This window comes from Camelus bactrianus, chromosome 6 (genome assembly GCF_048773025.1).
Source record: "Camelus bactrianus isolate YW-2024 breed Bactrian camel chromosome 6, ASM4877302v1, whole genome shotgun sequence".
Lineage (NCBI taxonomy): Eukaryota > Metazoa > Chordata > Mammalia > Artiodactyla > Camelidae > Camelus > Camelus bactrianus.
This window is the reverse complement of record NC_133544.1, coordinates 92,546,529-92,567,579: the sequence shown is the minus strand read 5'-3', so window position 1 is coordinate 92,567,579 and position 21,051 is coordinate 92,546,529. Positions and strand designations below refer to the sequence as shown.

Sequence of the window (21,051 nt, the reverse complement as noted above, 5' to 3'; positions counted from 1 at the left end):
AGATCCTCAGTATTCAAAAGGGATGTATTCTGAAGAGACTTTTATTATGGACCAGCAAAACCAAGGGAAGAGGGCCTCAACACACTGCTGGGGCCTCCTACTCCTGCGTAGCAAAGCTCCAGACGACAGGGACAGTGTCATGCTCATCTGTGTATGGTCTCAGCTGAGCACCGTCTGATTTAACAGGTATTTGTTTACTAAATTATGTATAAGTATGTACTCTTCTTTTACTCTTTTCTTCCACATTCTCTACTCCCACTTACCCCTCCCTAATTAGAATTCCAAACAGCCTTGAGTTGATTAGATAACACTAAACTATAGTGTTTTTCACAGTTGGTCTCGTTAAATATCAGATTCTAGGACCCCATCCAACATCTAGATAATCTTTTTTTATTTTTTACTGAAGTATAGTCAGTTTCCAATGGTGCATCAATTCCTGGTGTACAGCATAATGTTTCAGTCATACATGTAACATACCTATAATTGTTTTCAAACATCTAGATAATCTTAATGGGAAGGTGGGAATCTGTATGTTTAACAATCACCCTCACTGACTTATACAATCTGGGAAGTTGAAAACATTGTATAAGAGAAAAATTTAATCTCAGGAAGACCTAGTTTATCCCGAAACAATTCCCGTTGGTAGAAAGGTATCACTTAGGAATTTCTGAATAGGAAAGGAACTTCTAAACAGGAAATCTTCACTGCTCTGTGACCTTGGATGATTTACTGAAACTTATTCAACTTCAGCTTCTTCATTTATAAAAATGAGGATATTCTCTGTCCTAACAAAAATAAGACTGCAAGAATAAAATTACATATACTGGCATTTATTAAATGTTAGTTTCTTTCCTTTTCTACTCCAAGAAGAGTAGAATTATAGGCCTAATAAAGGTGGAAATCTTTCTTTGGGGAAAAAAAAGAGGAAAATTTCTTGATTAAAATAAATGCAATACAACACTGCCAGTATGAACTGAGCAATCCTCAGACTTACTGAAATTTTATTATATAGCATGAAATTTGTTAATAGCAAATGTTACTTAGAAATTATATCATCCAGGTCTACTACTTTCATCTTATGCTGCAATCTAAATTTTCATTGACTGATTCTTCTCTTTGATCTCCTACTAGGCACAACCACAAAGAGAACCTCAACATTCCAGCTACAGAATGGAAACATTTTAAAAGTCTCTTCAAAGCTGTAAAGACACGCTACTTGTAACACTTTTCCATATAGTGACCAATTAACATTAATGATAAATGTGAAACTGTAACTGAAGTCTCAATATTTGGGTTAGAATACAAAGAATCCTCTCCAACTAGTCATTAGAAACCAAAACTTCTGCCAAACCTGACCATCAACCTTTTCACAATTGGACTGTATTGCATGTACCATGCTGACACAGTAGTGCAAAGTACTCTTGAATCACTACCATTAATTCTAATCATGTAGAAAATTAGTTATCTGATTCATCAAGTATCAGCAGTAGCATCTCTGCAATTCAGAAAGAGTCACTGACACTAACAGCAAAAATAGAACTGTTGATTTCTTCCTTCTCTAGTGTTTAAATCACTAATCACTATCAGAGACTTCCTAAAATTGAGGGCTTAGCTCCCCTGATTAGTATACAGAGATGGAAAATACCTTCATATTTGAATGTCTGACTTCTCTAGCTATATGAGATGCTTAATAGGTATTTGAAGAATGAAGTAATAAATACAAAATAAATAAGCCTTGCTTCTCCTACAGCTTAATGGTTACTACATAAAAACTCACAAAATCCAAATTTTATATAAACACATGTAAGCAAAATAAAGAAGTAAATAGTTTTCTTAAATTTTCTCTTACACGATAGTACAAAGTATTACTAACTAGTCTTGGGGATTTTTAGTATCTGGTGAACATAACAGAGAGTCATGTAAGCTCAGGAAGAAAATAATTCTGCTTTATATAATTTATATATTTCTACGCAATTAATGATTTATATAAAAGGCAGGGGAAAAAAATAACAGTAGAAGTAATACTTACACACGAAAGTCTCTACATGTGTGCATAAGTCGCCACATTTAGGACAGCGAAGCTGGTTTCCACCTTTCCCAGAATTCCCAGAGCCTGATTTCTTACTGCTTCCCTCACTTGCTGATTTCTAATGTTCGTGGAGGAGAAAAAAATAAAGTGTCAATTATTACTTTCAGGCAACCACCATATAACTCAAATATAAACTCTACTGTTTATAATCAATCTTCTAATCTTTACAGTTTCTAGAATAGAATTATTAGTATAATTTAAATCTCTATGATCACTGGTTATAAAAAAAAATATAATTTCTAGTAAACACGTATTTACAGTACTCCTTCCTTCCATGGTATATGCCAGAGTGCATAACAATTAGCTTTCTTTCAATGACAGTCAATAAGCTCTAGGAAAAAAAGTTACTATACGTAAAAAACTACATTTTAAAGAAATTGAATCAGGAGTTATTAATCATGGCAAGTAGTGACTTAACTTTCTTGAATCCAACTTTTATCATCTCTAGAATAGGGATAATTTTACCTACTTTAGAGTCATTTTTAGAATTAAGTGTGGGTATGAAATCACCTAGCATTTTGTCTCTCACACATATTATTAACTCAAGTGTTAGTCAAATACACATAATTTAAAAAAACCTGATAATTCACTGACCCAATACAATCACCAATTGCCTACTTGCTAGCTAGAGAGCAGCCCAACATTAAGTCATACAGATATCCAAGAGTTTCAGGTAGAGGATGAAGTAAGGCTAATACTAGCCTGAGTTTTGAGAGCTGTGTGGAAGCAGAAAATGATGGCTATTCCTAATCCAACTATCACAGACTAACTACATAGATTATTTAATGAAGCTTCTTTACTGCTTTGGGTTGTTAGAAATTTTAACTACTGCTTACTAAGTGCAATGCTTATCAAACTACTTTATGGTTCAGACTGAAACACAAAATAAAATTACATAAAATTTTTTAGATCATTTTATTTATTTCACATTTCCTACAGAAAACATATAAACCAATAAAATACAGAGTACTATTACTATAATCAATTGTTTAAATGAGGGAAGTCAAATATATGTATGGATGCCAATAAAGATAAAATACCTTATTTCCATCTCCAGAGCCATCTTTACTCATTCCATCTTTTGAGGCAAAGTATGCTGGTGTTTCTGTAAAGGCTCTAAAAGGAGCTCTTCGTAGAAGCTGAGTTTCAAACGCCCCAAGCCTTCCTAAGATGGGTATATGAATGCGACCACAAGAAATACCTGAAAAGATAATGAAATTTATTTAGTTCACACATCAAATATTAACATGCCTTCAATAAATCCCCTGGAAACAAAAATTCCTTAAGCATAGAGGAGGTTGAAAAAGCTATAGTTTTCACAGCAGTAGTACAAACTGGTAACACCATCCTCAAAAATAGGCCAGACCTGTGCTTTGGAAGTGAGGAGCGACCACCCAGGTCAGAACAATGAGTGGCTCTTCCAAAGTCTGAGAGATAAGTAGTTCAGCATCTATCTCATCTGCAGGGGAAAAAGACCATTTATGCCCTATATTCTTATACTTCTTATATTATTTCTATCAATGAGAGTAAACAATTGAACTCTTATTTGTCTCTTTGGTTATATGGGGATAATATGTGCAACAATGGCAACAAATTTCAAATGTTCCTTGAAAAGTTATGTGCTGTTCATTAAAACACATGTTTAAATGAAATATTTCAATCCTATAGAAAAAATAAATATAATTCAATAAAACAGACTGTGTAACCACTATCCTGCTTTCAAACATTTTAACCTTTTGCCATATTTGAAGTCAAAATTCTTAAAAAGGATATAGGTTGATCACTGACTTAGCTGGAAGACTTTTTTTGTAAAGGACCAGGATAGTAAGTATTTTCAGCTTTGTGGCCATGTATGTAGTCTCAGTCTCAACTACTCTCTCTGTAACCTGAAAGTAAATGTAAACAATATGTAAGCAAATGAGTGTGGCCAGATTTGGTCCACAGAGTCACTGTTTGCTGACCCCTGCTTTTTCTCTATAAATGCAAAATAAGCCCCCAAATAAATTACAGTCAATGGCAAAAAAGCCATACTATATACTGTGAGGCAGCGTTTCCCAAACTGTGTCTTTAAAAGAGTGTTCTCTACACAAGAAAATTGAATGGTTGTAGGTTAAACAAAATTCCATAGATTTCAGTATTGTAGGGTTACTCAGAACCTTGCATAAGCTAAAGTACATTAATGAATCGCCAAGAAGGAAATTTCCAAGCGGTTTACCTGAGTGCTGTTAGAAGGTAATAAACAAGCAAAAGTGGGGAGGGGTAAAGTTAATAGTTAAATAAATTTAAGAAACTGATTCTGCCTCTCTCATTTTATTCCCTGCAAAATTCTCAACTCAGGATTTAAATTTTTATTTCTACACCTATTAAGAGCTTTTAAGAGATCATGCACATGTGTATATATTGTATCCAAATGCAAAAACTGGTTGAAAGTTATGTACTTCAAATAATTCAAAAACAGTTGCTTAGCTATATAATTTGCTGTTTTGCTAACTCCCATTTTCCAACACAATTCTGGACACTGTTAGAACAAGTAGTTTATTTATTTACTTATCATGGTAAGCCATCTCCAGTTTCACAAAGTACAAAAATGAAGCCACCAAACTACTTAGGAAAGATACAAATAAGAGGAAGCAAACTGTCTCATTTCTATATAAATTTACAAAGAACACCAAAAAAGGATTAAGGTTTATGACACCCTGGCCCCAATCCGAAGACTGTAAAATTTTGCTTAACACTACTAAGTTTAAATATTAATGAGGAAAAAAAAAACGACATTTGATGTTTTCCTACTAAGCAATGTTTTCAAAAGACAATTCAAATTTTCTCAAGTATAACATTTCCATTTCTTACAGCAAATGATGATAGCCATTACTCTCATTAGAATGAGATCTAAGGTAGTTCACAAATTTGAAGCTTAACATTAATGTTTTTCCAAGGACATATTGTGATTTAAAGACTGTCCATCTAAAAAGCAAGTCAAAAAAAAAAGTAATGGGGAAGAGGGATAGATAAAATCAAGAATGTTCAAAAACATCCGTAGAAAATCAAGAATGTTCAAAAACATCCGTAGTAAATTTATATCAAAGGCAGCATGATACAATAAATAATTATAATCTATGTAACAAGTGTTACCTTTTAATTGAACCATTACGATGTATTCACAAAGAAAACTACAATTATAACAAGCTTTATGTGAGGTTATTTGTACTTGGATTATTTAGAACAATACTTAGCCTTGAAGTTATCACATACAATGTTTTAGCCCCACCTACAATAAAATACATTTTTTAAAATAGTGTTCAACAATTCACAGCATCTAGTATTATTAGAAAATAAGCTAAAAAGTAATTACCTTTGGGAATTTAATAAGAGAAATAAAAATTACGAGCATGATCCTTTTAACATCTACTTGATAGAAAGAAAAGTTAAGTCCTTCACCTTAAATAACAAGTAATGTATGAAGCCAACGCAACCATACAGTCATCACAGAAAATACTATCTAAAAATGTTCATGTCATTGAAACTTCTAAATTTAAAAATTTCTTTGCTCGCCCTGCTGGTATGGTACTGTAGTGCTATTTTAACATTCTATAATCTATGGGCTATACCAACAAGATGCTATAAATACTAAACCATCGGTTCCCAAACTTGGGCATGCATTAGAATCACCTTGAGGGCTTGTTAAAGCACAGACTACAGGGGATCTTCCCTGGTTCTGATTCAGAAGGTGTGAGGTGGGACCCAAGAATGTATTTCTAACAAGATTCCAGGTAATCATGCTGTTGCTGGTCTTGGGACCACACTTTTTAAAGCCACTTTACTAAAAAAAAAATGAACAGTCATTCACTAATCATCTGACATCCTCATTTGTTATTATTTATTATATATTATTATATTATAGAAATCATTGCATGAAACCAATCAGGAGTTTTTAAACCCTTTTTGTGCCATGAACCCCTTTGCCAGACTGGTGAAGCCTATTCAGAATAATGTTTTTAAATGTATAGAATAAAATACATAACAGAGGAAACCAATTATACTGAAGAAGTTATCAAAATATTATAAAAATATGCTTCTTAACTAACAAGATTATATAAGATCTAACAGCTTTTTAAATAAGTACCATGATTTCAAAGTAGTGGAAAATATAAACAATATTTTGAGATATCAGCAAAACAAAGCACCCTAAAAGCCAAAAATGGGAAGTATTTCTGTAAAGTATATTTCAAAAGACTACTTGGCAACAACGACAGAAGACAGTTAAAAAGTTAAACCATTTACAAAACTTTTGTCATATGAATAAAGCTCTGAGCTTCAGAGCAGCTGTTTTTAAAAAAAAAAGTATTAGAATAAGGTACAATGATTTTAGGACTATTGAAAACTAGAAGAGTTAGCTCACAGCAAAAAAAAAAACAAACTGACAATGAATATATGTATGTTCATGTATAACTGAAAAATTGTGCTCTACACTGGAATTTGATACAACATTGTAAAATGACTGTAACTCAATAAAAAATGTAAAAAAAAAAAACTAGAGTAATTTTTTCTATTTTTAAGTATTTGACTTCCTATATTCAATCTTGAACTAAGCATTCTCCAAAAATATACAAATGATTCAGCTTAAAAGATAAACCTATCTTTAATTTGCATTTTAGAAATACAGCAAAAGAACTAATGAAAATTAAAAATTAGCTATTTGTAGTGACAATAGTTAAGTATATAATAACTGATGAAATGGCAAATCAGGTTAAATGCCCACTTGAACACTTGGCCTCTAACCTCTAACATAAATTGGAAAAAAAACTCAACAAAAACTCACAAACAATACTGGCAACTTACTAGATGCTTACTGCTTTTTAATCTCAAATTTTCATTTTATGCCCAAGTTACTGTCTCAACAATTCTGAATACTTCTTAATAAAGAAAAATAACATCACTACTATGAGCGCTTTCCTCAAGTTTAAAAATGTTGGATAGGTTTTCACCAAGAAAAGAGAAATGCTGATTAGGAAATAGTCTGCAATTCCAGAAATAAAGATGCTCTAACATTTACACATTTTGTCTTATTTAATTTGTACTGGATTTAACTACAAGAGAGGGAAAGGGAGAGAGGGAGATATGGAGGGAGGGAGGTAACTAAAATCTAACTAAAAACTATTAAGGTAGGCAGATTATGTAACTATCATAAAAATTATGGACGCCAACCAACATGTTTGAGCATCTTCAATTTTCATTTACACCCACATGAAGTGACACCCTTGCAAATGGACAAGGACAGAAAGCATCCAGAAATCAAGGGAGTTACACAGGATCCCAAAATTCTTGCACAAGGCCAAATTCAGACCTAGTCACTTGGAAATGCAATCAAGCATTTCTGAATATACATATTTAGACTGCAAACTGACTGTTATATACGCAAAGTACATTTTTAAAACTATACATCAATATTGAAAGCCAGAATTCAAGTAGAAAAAAATTTTTAAATTTTTACTTTACTGTAGGCTTCATATTCAAAGGGAATAGTGAGGAGAACTACATTAAATTGGATACATACAGCCCATCAGGAAAAGAAAATCGGTTCAGTGTCTAGTACAACAATTTAGCAAATAATCTTTCAAAATACTGTTAAAAATTTTTAAAGTCTAACATGACAGACAAGCCAACAGAAACAGAGAATACCACTGTATTTCAGAGCTCTGAAATCTCCCCTTTTATTCTTAATTCATTGTATAATTTATTAGAAGATTATATTAATGAAATTCTTATTTATTTAAATTAACGTTGCTGAAATTGTTAACTCTACTGTTTATAAGAATAATAAACTAACTAAAGTTCAATTCTGATTTTTCTATCTTTCATCTTTCTTCCTCTTTTTGGGAATCCTAAGGAAAAAGAACCATCCTGGAGGTTCTTAAATCCTTAAAGAAAGTATCTCTATATTCTTGTAGATTCACATATACTTTAAGAGTTTCTACCATGGAAAAACATTTCATGTAATTAAGCCTTGGTAAAGTCTTTGTTTTTTGGTTTTTTTTTTTTTTTAATTGAAGTAGAGTCAGTTTACAATGTTGTGTCAATTTCTGGTGTACAGCACAATGCTTCAGTCATATAGGAACATACATATATTCATTTTCATATTCTTTTAAACCATAATTACTACAAGATATTTAATATAGTTCCCTATGCTATACAGTATAAACTTGTTTTATCTCTTTTATATATACCAGTCAGTATCTGTAAATCTCAAACTCCCAACTTATCCCTTCCCATCCTCTTCCCCTCTGGTAGCCATAAGTTTGTTTTTTTCTATGTCTGTGAGTCTGTTTCTGTTTTGTAAACAAGTTCATTTGTCTTTTTTGTTTTAGATTCCACATATGAGTGATACCATGTGGTATTTTTCTTTCTCTTTCTGGCTTACTTTGCTTAGAATGACATTCTCCAGGGCCATCCATGTTGCTGCAAATGGCATTATTTTATTTTATTATGGCTGAGTAGTATTCCATTGTATAAATATACCACAACTTCTTTATCCAGTCATCTGTCGATTGACATGTAGGTTGTTTTCATGTCTTGGCTATTGTAAACAGTGCTACTTTGAACTTTGGGAGGCAGGTGTCTTTTTGAATTAAGGTTCCCTCTGGATACATGCCCAGAAGTGGAACTACTGGATCATATGGTAAGTCTATTTTCAGCCTTTTGAGGAATCTCCATACTGTTTTCCACAATGGCTGCACCAAACTGCATTCCCACCAGCCTTGGAAAAGTCTTAAATCAATGTGAAAGCTAGTTGCTGTTTTAGTATCATGTAAAAATATTAAATTCTATAGTGATATTGGATAATGTCTCATATTTTAAGCTTAATTTACTCCCTTACAGTGGAAGTTACGGTTTGGTGTTTCTGAAAACCTCTAGCCAACTTATATTAACTGAAAAACAAATAGGTAATTCCTAAATAAGCCATTAATTTATGTTTATCTACCTCACGATAGATTTAATTTTTAAAGCAGTAGTTGTTTTGAAAAGAAAAATAAAGAAATAACTGCACGCCTCTTATAATTCAGTTTCCAGGGACAAATGATAGGAAGAGATGAAGAGCTTTGTCAAAGAAGTCTTTCCTGACCAAAGAGAACACACATATACCTTATAAACGACCAGAAACGGTATTGTCAACTCCACTAGATGTAAACTCGAAGGTAAGGACTTGCTCACCGCTCCCTCTCCAGCACTTAAACAGGACCTGACACACAGTAGATTCTCAACAAATATGTCAAACAACTTAATTTAAATATCTGTCACTTTCAATTGTTTGCAACTCAAATTCCTGGAACAGGGACAGCTACTTGCTCAGGTTTAACAGTGTCTTGGGACTAAATTCACTCCTTTATATTTATGTACCATTTTACAAAATGCTTCTGCCCACACTACTTCTTGTAATCCCTCTTTGTGAAATAACTGTCAGAAAATACACATTTAGTAAATGGTGAGGATTTCACAATGAAGCAAAAAATTGGAAAAGATGGTGTTTTTTCATCCAGAGGGCATAAGAGGATAATTCAAAATGAAACGAATTTTGTCTACAAGTTAGTGATTCTAACAGGATCTAGCCTCGCTGTCTGATATTCATAGATTTAGGGGGGAAAAAATGGTTTCTTTTCCGGAATCTCTTGGCTGGGGTGCCAGTCTTGCACAGCTCCTGATAAACAGAAATGTAAACAAGCGCCACTCTTAAAAAAACTATTTGGGACTGTCAAGTTAGGAAAACCGGCAAACGGCTGCTGAGACGCCGAAGTATTTCAAAAACAACTTCTGCGGGAATTTCCATTTCCTCGGGCGCTTTCCTGCGGGTCCCGACAAGTACTGCGAGTCCCCTTTCTGTCCCGGCATAAGCGACCGCACAATGACTGTGTGTGACACGACGGGTCCCGCGCGGCCTGCGTCCGGGACGGCCGGCTCCTCGCCCCGCGGGACCCCCAACAGTGGCAGCCCCTCAGCCGAGCCCTTCCCCCAGCCCTCCGCAGGCCCGAGGGGAACCCTGCCGGGCTCTGGAAGAGGAGCCGCAGGCAGGGCAGGCGGCAGCCCCCGGCGGAGTTCCGAGTGGGGTCTGGGGACACTTTTTAACGAACGGAGCATTTCGTGCCTCTTTAGGGGTTTCTGCGAAGCGGCCCCATTCTAGCCCCAAAGTCAGAAGGCCTGAAAGCACGCGGGCGGAGGAGCACAAGGGGTTCACCTCAAATTTGAGAAACAGCTGCTCCAGAGGTTGGCAGAGCCCCATCCCAAGGGGGAAAGGGCGGGGAGGAAGCGAAGCGCCATGCATCCCCTCACACCCCGGAGAGATAGTATAGGCCTCTTGCCCTCCCCGCGGTCCCCACCGTCGGCCGGGACCCTCCGGGGTCAATGGCTCAGGTGAGGGACTACTTCGTTACCTCTTTGCGCGGAAGCGAGCGAGGAGCTGATGAGACGCGCGGCCGTCGCGCCGCAAGTACAGGCGCCGCAGCCGGACATCTCCGCGGGGCCTAGGCCGGGGCTTCGCCCCCTGCTGCCCTCCGGGTCTCGGCGGTCGACTCCTACTCGCAGGGTTCTCTGGCTTGGTTCCAGAACCTCCTGCCGGCTGTAGGCCCAGTACAGAGTTCACGCGCCTGGCAGCAAGGCCTTCGCGCTCTTAGTGCCCCACTGCCGTCTACTCAATAGACACCTAGCCCCCCCACCCTCCCCCTACTCCTCCCCCCGCCCCCCTCCCCGCCTATCGGGCCCGAGGAGCGTGCGCGCGCCTGCGTCGTAGGGCTAGGGAGGGGGCGTGGGCACGCGCGGCGTGTGCGTGCGTGAGACACCGATGTGCGCCGAGGGGAAGGGGGCGGCGACCCGGGCTCCAATGAGCGCGCTAAGGCGGACGGCCGACCCCAAATGGAGAACTACAAGTCCCTGCATACAATTCTTCGGGAAGTTCCTTTAAGCCTAGTGTTGAAAAGTTTGGGGGTGGGGTAGAAGCGGAGAAGTGCGTGCTGGGAGTTGTAGTCCCAACTTGTCGCAGTAAACTGGTCATTTTCGACTGGTGGCAGGGAATTTCAACGTGAGACATATGGCTTAGCCGGCCTCAGGAGGAGTCTTGAAAGCCGCCAATTAAATAAGTTCCTTCTCCCGGGGATTAAACATCCTGTGTTCCTTATCTTTTCCTTATCTTTAGTTACTTCTCTTGTAACATGGAAGTGGAATTTTTACCAAGTTAACCTGAGCAACAACTGTTGCATGACAACTCTCTTTAACTTGTTCTTTCAAGCCTAGGGGTGATGACTCTTCCAGACGTTGCTAGCCCCTCGGTGCTTTACAACCCTTTGTCGGTTCCCTTAAACTTGACCACACCCTGGTTAGTAGTTCCTTCATTAAACTCTTTTCTGTTACCCTTGGACATCTGTCTGTGTGGCTGGTTCCTCTCTGGATATCTAAAGCAGATCAACCAGCTAGCTGACAAGGTGGAGGATGTTGAGAAATGAAACAGATTCTTTTCCCATCCGGGTTGGCACCAGCCTGAGTATTTACTTTGTGAATAAGATTCTAATCAACTCCAAAGCCCAGAGAAATTGTCAAGTGATCTTGGATACCTTTAGTTCTGAGCCGGCGGGAGGGTCTGGTGGGGAGGGGAGCGCTAATGCAAGCCACAATCGAGTTATTTAACCCTAATCCATCTTTGATCAGAGAAATGTGGCTTCTAGTTCCCTGGGTCTGGCCATGAGAAGGGGCATCGGCCTTGGCCCAGGTCACATGTGTTGTTTGTGTCTCCAGGAGCTGACTCCTGGTACTCCCTCAGCTTAAAGTGACAAAGTCCAGGAGGGAGTCCAGGTCCTATTCAGCTGCCTTCACTAACAGAATTTTGAGAGAGGAGAGACTCTAAAGTTCACACTGTGTTCCTAGAATCCCTCAGAAGCCATAGGTCTTTTGCGAAGTTGAGGGGACTAAGAGGGAGGACCTCCCTGTCTCCCCTTCCTCTGAGCCACCCCAAAGTCAACCAGAGCAGCTCTGCTTTTATCTGTTTCATTTATTGAGGTTTTGTTTGAAAATATAGTTGTTCTGCTGTAAAACCGTGTTTGAAAACTACTGATTCTAGGTCAAACCTCTTTTAGCCTTAAGCTAAGCAGGTCTCATGGACTGAAACACCCAATTTAAATTTCTTTCATTTCACACCACCTTCTATTTCAATTATACACACATTTTCTTATTATTATAGAAACAAAGAAGTTGTTTGCTAAAATCTACAGATTGATATAAAGCAAGCCAAAAAAAATCATAATTAAGCCAAGGCTCATCTGGGGACACTCCACGGAGCTTTCCCTTTCTGTCACTTCTAAGCACTTGACTTCTCACTCATTCAGTCAATAAATATTTATTAAGCACCAATTACATGCCAGGCACTGAGGAAATCGCACTAAACCAAAAAAAAAAAAAAAAAAAAAAGTTTCAGTCATGGGGCTTCCATTCTAGTAGGGAAAGATAAGACAGTAAGTAAAACAAAAATATGTGCCACTGGTATGATGACATGGTAATACCACTATATTGTTTTGTAATATATCTTCATATCATTCCCATGGCAACTGAGCATTTAATTTTATTTATGGGCTGATGTTTTGTGTATTTAGCCTGTATTCCCAATTGGACTCTGATCTCTTTGAAGGCAGGTATTTCATTATATACGTGGGCTGAATACACAGTAGAAATTCAGTCAATACTTACCTTCCAACAATACTTTTGCTTGGCAGAAAGCTGGGATGGTGTCTCCAGAAAATCTGACATATAATCAGAAAAAAATTATAATTGACAAAAGTTGTTAATAGACACAAATTCTACAAATTTATACAGTGGTTAATCCAACTAATTGAGTGTCCCAGAAGGAATTCTCAGGAAATGCCTCATTAACAGAGTGTAGACTTTGTCCTAGAAAGTACAAAACAAAGGGAGCTGTACACAACTCAGTTTAACTTTTTCTCAGATGTGAGCAAGGGTCAGGTGGCTTTGGCATCAGACTGGTAGTGGTTTCATCACACAGGCAACAAGAATTTGGTAGTTTCAAATGCATCACCCCAAAACTATGCTCTGTTGGTCAATATACCTGGATTGTTAAGGTCAGTACCCAACAAACCTGGATTGGGACTCTAACTTTGTGCTAGGCTCTTTGGTGGTGTAAATCTTATAGTGTAATTCAAAGTGGGGAATTGGTACCATGGGGATATACCAAGACTTCCGTTTGGTATTTGAGCACAGAGGAATGTCAAGTTTAAATAACATCTGTGTTGGAAAGGATTCACATGTAAAAGATCACTTTTCATGAACCACTTGTCTATTTGACAAAGGAGCATGTTCAGTTTTATAAGCATACATTCCCTGACATGAAAATCACAGGTTGGGACAGTGTCTTTGCTCCCGAGTATGGCCAGGTAGCCATGAGATGGAGCAGAGTTTAGTGTGTGTTTGGGCAAAGAGCAATGGGGCACTACACAAATGCACGCTAGGACCCTTCTCTCTCACTTGGCACTTCATGGGTAACCTCTGGTCAGGTTCCTGTCAGGCCACCCCTCAAGTTCTGGATCTGGAAGCAGAGTCGATTGAGATTTTCTCTTTGATAAAATGAATCCTCTGTCGGGAAAGTGATGGCAAATACTCCGTGGTCTTATCAGCTTTTTGGAAGAAAATACTTCCACATCACACCGACTTTTATCTCTCTTCTGCATAGGCTGATGGTGCTTAAAAAGGAAAGTCAAATGCAGTTTTCCAGCTCAAGCAGTTTCACTTGAGTTGACTCCTCATCTTGAGTTACTTACTTTTTGTGAACTACATAGCTAAAAGTACACTGCCTATGTTTTATACTCGATTCTACCTCCCAGGATTGTGAACATTGTGAGTTGCTAAGTGAAAAGTATTTTTATAGGTTAGAGTCAGCAAGTCATCCAATATAGCACTGGATTATTCAGATAAAGAAACAGGCCTATAAAAAGGCAGGGACTTGATCAAGGTCACACCATAAGCCAGAAACAAAAAGAGAACTAGAGCCCAAGTCTCCTAATTTTAAAAACTCTGTTTTTTAATATTTTCATTTTTTAAGCCAAGACTCCTTTTGATAAACGGAAAAATCTTACCTTCTCCTTCACCAGAGATTCTGGTACAGCCTCTCAGAGAGCACAATTCTGTTGAGAATCACTGTATCTTCTGAATAAAGACTTTTTTTTCATGGCTGAACACTGATCCTTCAGATCAGTAGACATTGATCCTGCCAGGCACATAACAGGAACTCAACATTTATATTTTAAAAGATAAAGACAGAAAAAAATAAAGACTACGTCTGTAGGTAGTATGAAACTCAAAGTAATACTAACAACATCATATGGAATTTTACAAGTGCTTTCACAGCCAGCTTCTCATCTGATTCTCACAGCAATCCAGTGAGGTGCTGTCATTATCTGCCCTCTGGTTTTGCAGCTGAGAAAAGACACAGAGAGTTTAAGTGACTTGCCAAAGAGTCCAGCAGAACCAGGATTCACACCCTAATAATCTCCACTACTGTTTCTATTACTTCCCTATGCCTTCCTCCAAAAGTTGGTAAGATTTTAGGGGTCTGCAGAAGCTCTACTCCCTACTCAGAAATATCTCACAACAGGGACTCAAACACTGCCATTTTATTAAGGCAGTGACGACCCTTGCCCCTATCCTTCCTTCTTTTAAGATTGACCTAGTGTGTTTGTTAAAATATGCCTAGGCCCTTCCCCTAAATGGTTTGATAAAATAGTCTGGAATGGGGTTCAGGAATCTATATTGCTAGAATACTAGAATCAGGAGATGCTAAGGTTTATTTGCAAAAATGAATAAAGACTGTTTTCACTGTGGTGGTAAAAACCTACACCTTGGTTTCTCAAGGCCTTTTTTTAAGGCTCCTTCTAATTACCACCACCTTCTCCCTCAGTGAGTCACTGCCCAGCCTTGGTATTGTAGGGAGACCAAGAGTTCTACAGGAAGATGCTCACCATCCTCCCGGGCCTGGCCTTGGGAACTGGTGGTGACCTGAGATAGCACAAGTGCCCCTCCACCAACACTACCTTATCCTCAATTAGGGAGCAGTCCGTTACCCTGATATTCAGGGAGGTGGTCAGCAGATGGCACTAACTCACCATGGCTTCCCTCTGAATCCATAGGGTAGAGGGGCGATAGGGTAGGTGAAGGGTTTTTAAAGCTAATCCATTAGCTTTTGGTGTACCAGATCTTGAAGACAGTGCTAGGAAATACTTGCTTAGTTTTTTGTTTTTTTTTTAAGAAAAAAAATTTTTTTATAGAGGTACTGGAAATTGAACCCAGGACCTCACACATGCTAAATATATACTCCACCACTGAGTTATACCCACCCTTCTTGTTTAGTATTTTCTAAAGGGCACAGATGTCGGGTGGAGGACTGGTGTGTGGATCCTAGCTGGGTCACTTATCAGTGTGTATTCTGGCCAGTTACTTAACTTTATAAGCCTGTTTTTCCAACTATAAATTGGAGTGCTGTTGACCTCCTTTGGTTAATGTGAAGAATAAATGATTCTATGACCCTTAGTACCAAGTAGGTTCTTAATAAATAAAGTTTTTGTTTTTTTTTTTTACTGTACAATGCTGTTATTTATGGCTTTCCTTTTAGGCTTGTAAAAAATTCCTTTTTTATGTACTTCCTGGCCAACTTGTTGATGACATCAGCCTGTTCCATTGTACCTTGGCACTGGAAGGAGCTTGCTTGATTTCAAATGCAAAATTGAGAAAGAGAGATGAAAGAGAGAGGATATGGACCCTTGGTTTATAAGTCCTTTACAATTTGCAATTAACTTGCATTAGCCATGATATTGGAAAATGAGAGATATTTATGCTTCAGTAACAATTGTAATCATTTATACTTGCAAGCAATATTTATTATACACAAGCATCCACTGGGCTTTGTGTGTAAAGTAGTACCCACTGGTAAATTAGTCAATAAGAAGAAATGAAGAGAAAAGCTTCTGAGCCACCAAAATAGATGTTGCAAAGTTGGCAATTCACAGTTCATGAGCTTTGCTCATACCTGAGCCTTCAGAATCTCACTGTCTATTTACTCACTTAAAGCATTGATTTGGGCATATGGACCCCCTTCCTATGAGTAAGTAAATTAGAAAGAGGTGCTGGAAGCAGGCATGTTAACAGCAGCCAAAGGGTTCTTGTCTAAGAGCCTGACAAAAAGGGAGGAAACAGACAAATAGATGCAAGAACTCAGTAAGAAGACAGACTCATAGATGCAGAGAACAAATGGGTGGTTACCAGAAGGGAGGGTGTTCAACGGGGTGGGGAAAGTAGGTGAAGGGGATTAAGAGGTACAAACCTTTAGTTACTAACATATACTGTGTTCATACATATGTTCAACTGATCCTCATAATAGCCTCATGAGGTACATATTATTTCTTCAGGTTTATAGTTGAGGAAACTGAAGCACACAGAGGTTAAATAACTTGTCCAAGACTGCACTGTCAAAAAGTAAAAGAACCCATATTTGAAGCCAGGTAGTCTGGTTCTAGAGTCACGCATTTGACCACGGTGCTCTACTCTGCAGGGCTCACTGTTAGATCCTCTTGGGTGAAATAAACTTTCTATTGCAATGTTAGGCTTTTAAAAGGTATAAAAACTTCCAAGAACTTGCATGAAAACTCTTATGTTACTATAAAGGATGGAAATTTGTCATATAAAATGTTTTAAAGAATCAAAAGCAAATTCAAGAATTGTTTTTAAAGTGAGCAAGCAGTTGAAGGCTATCAAAAGTGACCATATTAAAAAAAAAAAAAAAAAAAAAACCAAACCAAAAAATGACCATACAGTTTTGAAAAAGAACCACCACAACAAAAACCTTTTGAGATGAAAAATATAATTGGTAAAATATGGATAAATTGAGTTAATATTTGTGTAGTGGCAAAACTATCTTCAAGCATTAGGACAAAAAAAGACATTTTCAGGTAATAGAAACTGATAGAACAAAGGTGGAAGACACACTTCTTGGTTTCAAAACTTACTACAAAGCTACAGTAATTGAGACAGAGTGATACTGTCATTAGAGGAAACATACAGAGCAAGAGAATAGAATTGAGAATCCAGAAACAAACCCTCACTTTTATAGTCAATTTCCAACAAGTACCAAACCCATACAGTGGGAGGAAGAAGCTTCATCAGGTGGTGCTGAGTCAACTGGATGTCCACATACAAATGAAGTTGGATCTCTACCTATATACGAATACATAATTAACTCAAAGTGAATCAAAGGACTAAATGCAAATGCTAACACTATAAAAACTCTTAGAAGAAAATAGAGATGAAAGTTCCTGACCTTGAGTTAGGCAACAGTTTCCTAGATACAACACCAAAAACATAAGCAACCAAAAACAAATAAGTAAATTGGACCTTATCAAAATTAAAAACTTGTGCTTCAAAGGACACAACCAATAAAGTGGAAATACGACCTATAGAATAAATATTTGCAAATCAAGCATTGATAAGGGCCTAGTATTCAGAATATATAAAGGACTCTTACAACTCAACAGTAAAAAGACAACCCAATTTTAAAAAGGGGGTGCTACAGACTGAACATCTGTGTCCTCCCAAAATTCATATGTTGAAACCTAATCCTTAGTGTGATGGTATTAGGAGGTGGGATAATTGGGAGGTGATTAGGTCATAAGGATGGAGCCTTAATTAGTGGGATTAGTGCCCTTAAAACAGAGACTCCAGAGAGCTCTCTTGCCCTGCCCACCTTGCATCTATGAACCAGGAAGTGGACCCTCACCAGACACTAAATATATCCGCACCTTGATCTTGGGCTTCTCAACCTCCAAAACTGTAAGAAATACATTTCTATTGTTTATAAGCCACCCCGTCTTTGATATTTTTTTATAGCAGCCCAAATGGATTAAGACAATGAGCAAAGGATTTGAATAAACATTACTCCAAATAAGATATACAAATGACCAAAAAGTAGGTAAAAATGATGCTCAACATCACTAGCCATTAGGAAAATGCAAATCAAAATAGTGGATGTGACTTCACACATACTAGATGGCTGTAACTCAAAAAAGCAGGAAATACCCAAGAGGTGACAAGGATGTAGAGAAATTAGAACCCTCATATAGTGCTGGTGGGAATGTAAAATGATACAGCTGCTATGGAAAATGATTTTGCAGTTTCTCAAAAGTTAAACATAGATTTACTATATGACCACAGGACCTAGCAATTCCACTCTTGTAATACCAAGAGAATTGAAAAGATATGTTCATACTAAAACCTGTCCAGGAATGTTCATAGCAACATTATTCAAAACCAGCAAAAAATGGACATAACTCAAATGTTCATCAACTGATTAATAGATAAAACATGGCACATCCATACAATGGAATACTATTCAGCCATACAAAGTAATGGCACAGCAATGAATGCCACAATATGGATGAACCATGAAAACATGAAAAGAGCCAGTGCATATTGTAGGACAGCATTTATATGAAATGTCCAGAATAGGCTAATCCATAAAGATAAAGTAGTTGCCAGGGCCTTGGGGGAGGAGGGATAGAGTGACTGCTAATGGGTATGGAGTTTCTTTCTGGGATGAGAATATTCTAGAAATAGACAGTGATGGTGGTTTTTACAACTTTGTGTTTTTAAAGCCATTAAATTGTATACTTTAAAATGGTGAATTTTATGTTATATGAATTATATTTCCATTTTAAAACCTGATAGTTCTACCAACAATGGCCCTTCACAAAAATATTTCTAGAAGATATTCTTTAGAAAGAAGAAAAATTACTTTAAAAGCAAGGCTTGAAGTGATAAACATGTAAATATATCTAAATAAACATTGTATAAAATAATAAATATTTTGAAGGGCAAAAAAAGGAATTATTGTTTGAGGGGGTTTAACTGATACTGTTTACTTTTGATTTTGTTGGAAGTAGTATGTATGATAAAAATTAAAGAGAAGGCACTAAAAGAATAGAAAAAGTATAAAACTCAAATCAATATAAGGAAACAAAACTGGAATAAGAAAAATATTAGTCAATCCAAAAGTTGACAATAAAAGTGATTTTTTAAAAATCCACCAGGTAAATGGTAAAAACAAGTCCAAATGTAATTGTACGCACCATATGTAGTATTCACTTGAATCACTAAAAAGCAGATTGTAAGTTTGAATAAAATAAGCTAATATTCAGCTATAATGCTATTTACAAGAAATATCTTTAAAAAGACACATCAGCTTAAAAGTAAAAAAGATAAAAAAGACATTCTGAGCAAATACTAACCAAAAGAAAGTTGGGAGCTATATTATTAGACAAAATAGGCTTTAAGACACACACACACACAAAACATTACGGGAACAAAGAACATAACTACATAATAAAAGATTCAACTTACAAGAAGGCATGACACTTCAATACATAATGAGCATCTATTAAAATAGCCTCAAAATATATAAAGCCAAATAGAAGACTCACAGGGAGAAACTGAGATGTGCATCATCTAATGGATGATTTCAACACACTTCTTATTTATGGAACTAAACAAGTATCAGTTAATGGTCTTATATAGAGCCCTGCACCCAATGATTAGAAACCATATATATATATTTTTTTTTTTAATTGCACATAGAAGCTACAAAAGTTGACCAAGTACTAGGTCACGAAGTAATAGGACAGATTTCAAAGAATGGGTACCACATAGATCTCATCTGATGTATCTAATGTCCCCTGATACTTGGTCATGAAAAACTAAACTCCCAGTAAACTCACTGTCGGACGGCAAGCCTTGTAGTAACCCAGCCTCAAGAGCCTGGAGACAGTGACAGAGACATTAACAGTTTGTTGGACAGGGGATCTTACGCGGCCAAAACAAAGGGTCCTGGAGCTACACCCCACCTTGTATGGACACCGCAGCAATCTTCGCTACTCAGGGGAGAAGGAGGTACCATGTACAGGAGGAATCAAAGTCAGGTTGACTCATTGCAGGGAAACCAGCAGCTGGGGCAGTGGGCAAGCATGTAGATAGTTACTAATTAAGCCCTATAATTAAGAGGATTGGATAGTCATGAGAGTGAAGCAGGGCCTGGATGAGCAGGGGATGGACAGAAAGCAAGAGAACAGCCACCTTCAATGGCCTGAACACACACCCACAATGATCTGCTCACTGTCCTACTGAAGTATTCACCTCTGGGGCGTCTTCTCAACGCTGAGAATTGCACCACCTCCCTCACAACCATGACTGTATAATAAGGCTGCTCTTTATACCCTACTCCCCACTATGGCCACTGTTGATTGGTCTAGAGGTGGGGCCCCAATTCAAAATGAGCCAATCAGATTCTCCAAGGAATCCAGGCTTCCATCAGGGCTCTTCATTAGTTTGAAGAGATGGCCACCTCTTCTGTGAACGCTGGGGAACAGAGAAAGCTGATCTGCAAAGAAACCAGGGGTTCCTGCAGAGAAAAGAGACCACATAGTGAGAGGGAGACTGAAAAACACACTGACTAGAGAGAGGGGCTTAGAAAGAGAGGGAAACGGAGTCAGAGAGACAGTTTGAGAAATAGAGCACGTAGAGCAAGTCTGAGTTAAACTGTCAACAACGAAATAAAATTCAGACTTGACGAAATTTAAATAAAAATTTTCTCTGCCTGTTTGGGCCTCCTTCCTCCCCTTTAGTATGTATTGTGCATCTGCGTAACTAGCCCTTCTTAGGAGATAACATTCCTTTTTAATCTCATAAAAGGTCACAACGACTTAGGAGGTAACCTTCCTTCTTATCTTTTAAGGGGCCGCAATGACCCGTGAACCATGCTTTGAACATGTAGATCTGGATTGTATAAACATCAGTAATACATCGTTTGACGTGTAAACCTTCGTCTCTAAAACTTATATAACTGTTTTGACCTTTAACAGGCAGAACAGTCCTCGCAG

The 21,051-nt window shown here is 37.5% G+C and overlaps 1 protein-coding gene across 2 annotated transcripts in view; it reads right to left on the bottom strand.

Annotated features, from left to right (window-relative positions):
- CLPX (caseinolytic mitochondrial matrix peptidase chaperone subunit X) overlaps positions 1 to 10,796 on the bottom strand; it is a 35,685-nt gene extending 24,889 nt beyond the window's left edge. For both annotated transcript variants that reach the window (XM_010955356.3, XM_074366323.1), the window contains exons 1-3: positions 10,513 to 10,796; positions 3,130 to 3,290; positions 2,030 to 2,147 (exon numbers count right to left, since the gene is read on the bottom strand). In XM_010955356.3, the coding sequence (XP_010953658.1) occupies positions 2,030 to 2,147; positions 3,130 to 3,290; positions 10,513 to 10,591 (358 nt within the window). In that variant the 5' untranslated portion in view covers positions 10,592 to 10,796. The remainder of the gene's footprint in view (positions 1 to 2,029; positions 2,148 to 3,129; positions 3,291 to 10,512) is intronic.
- Between the last annotated feature and the right edge of the window lie 10,255 nt (positions 10,797 to 21,051).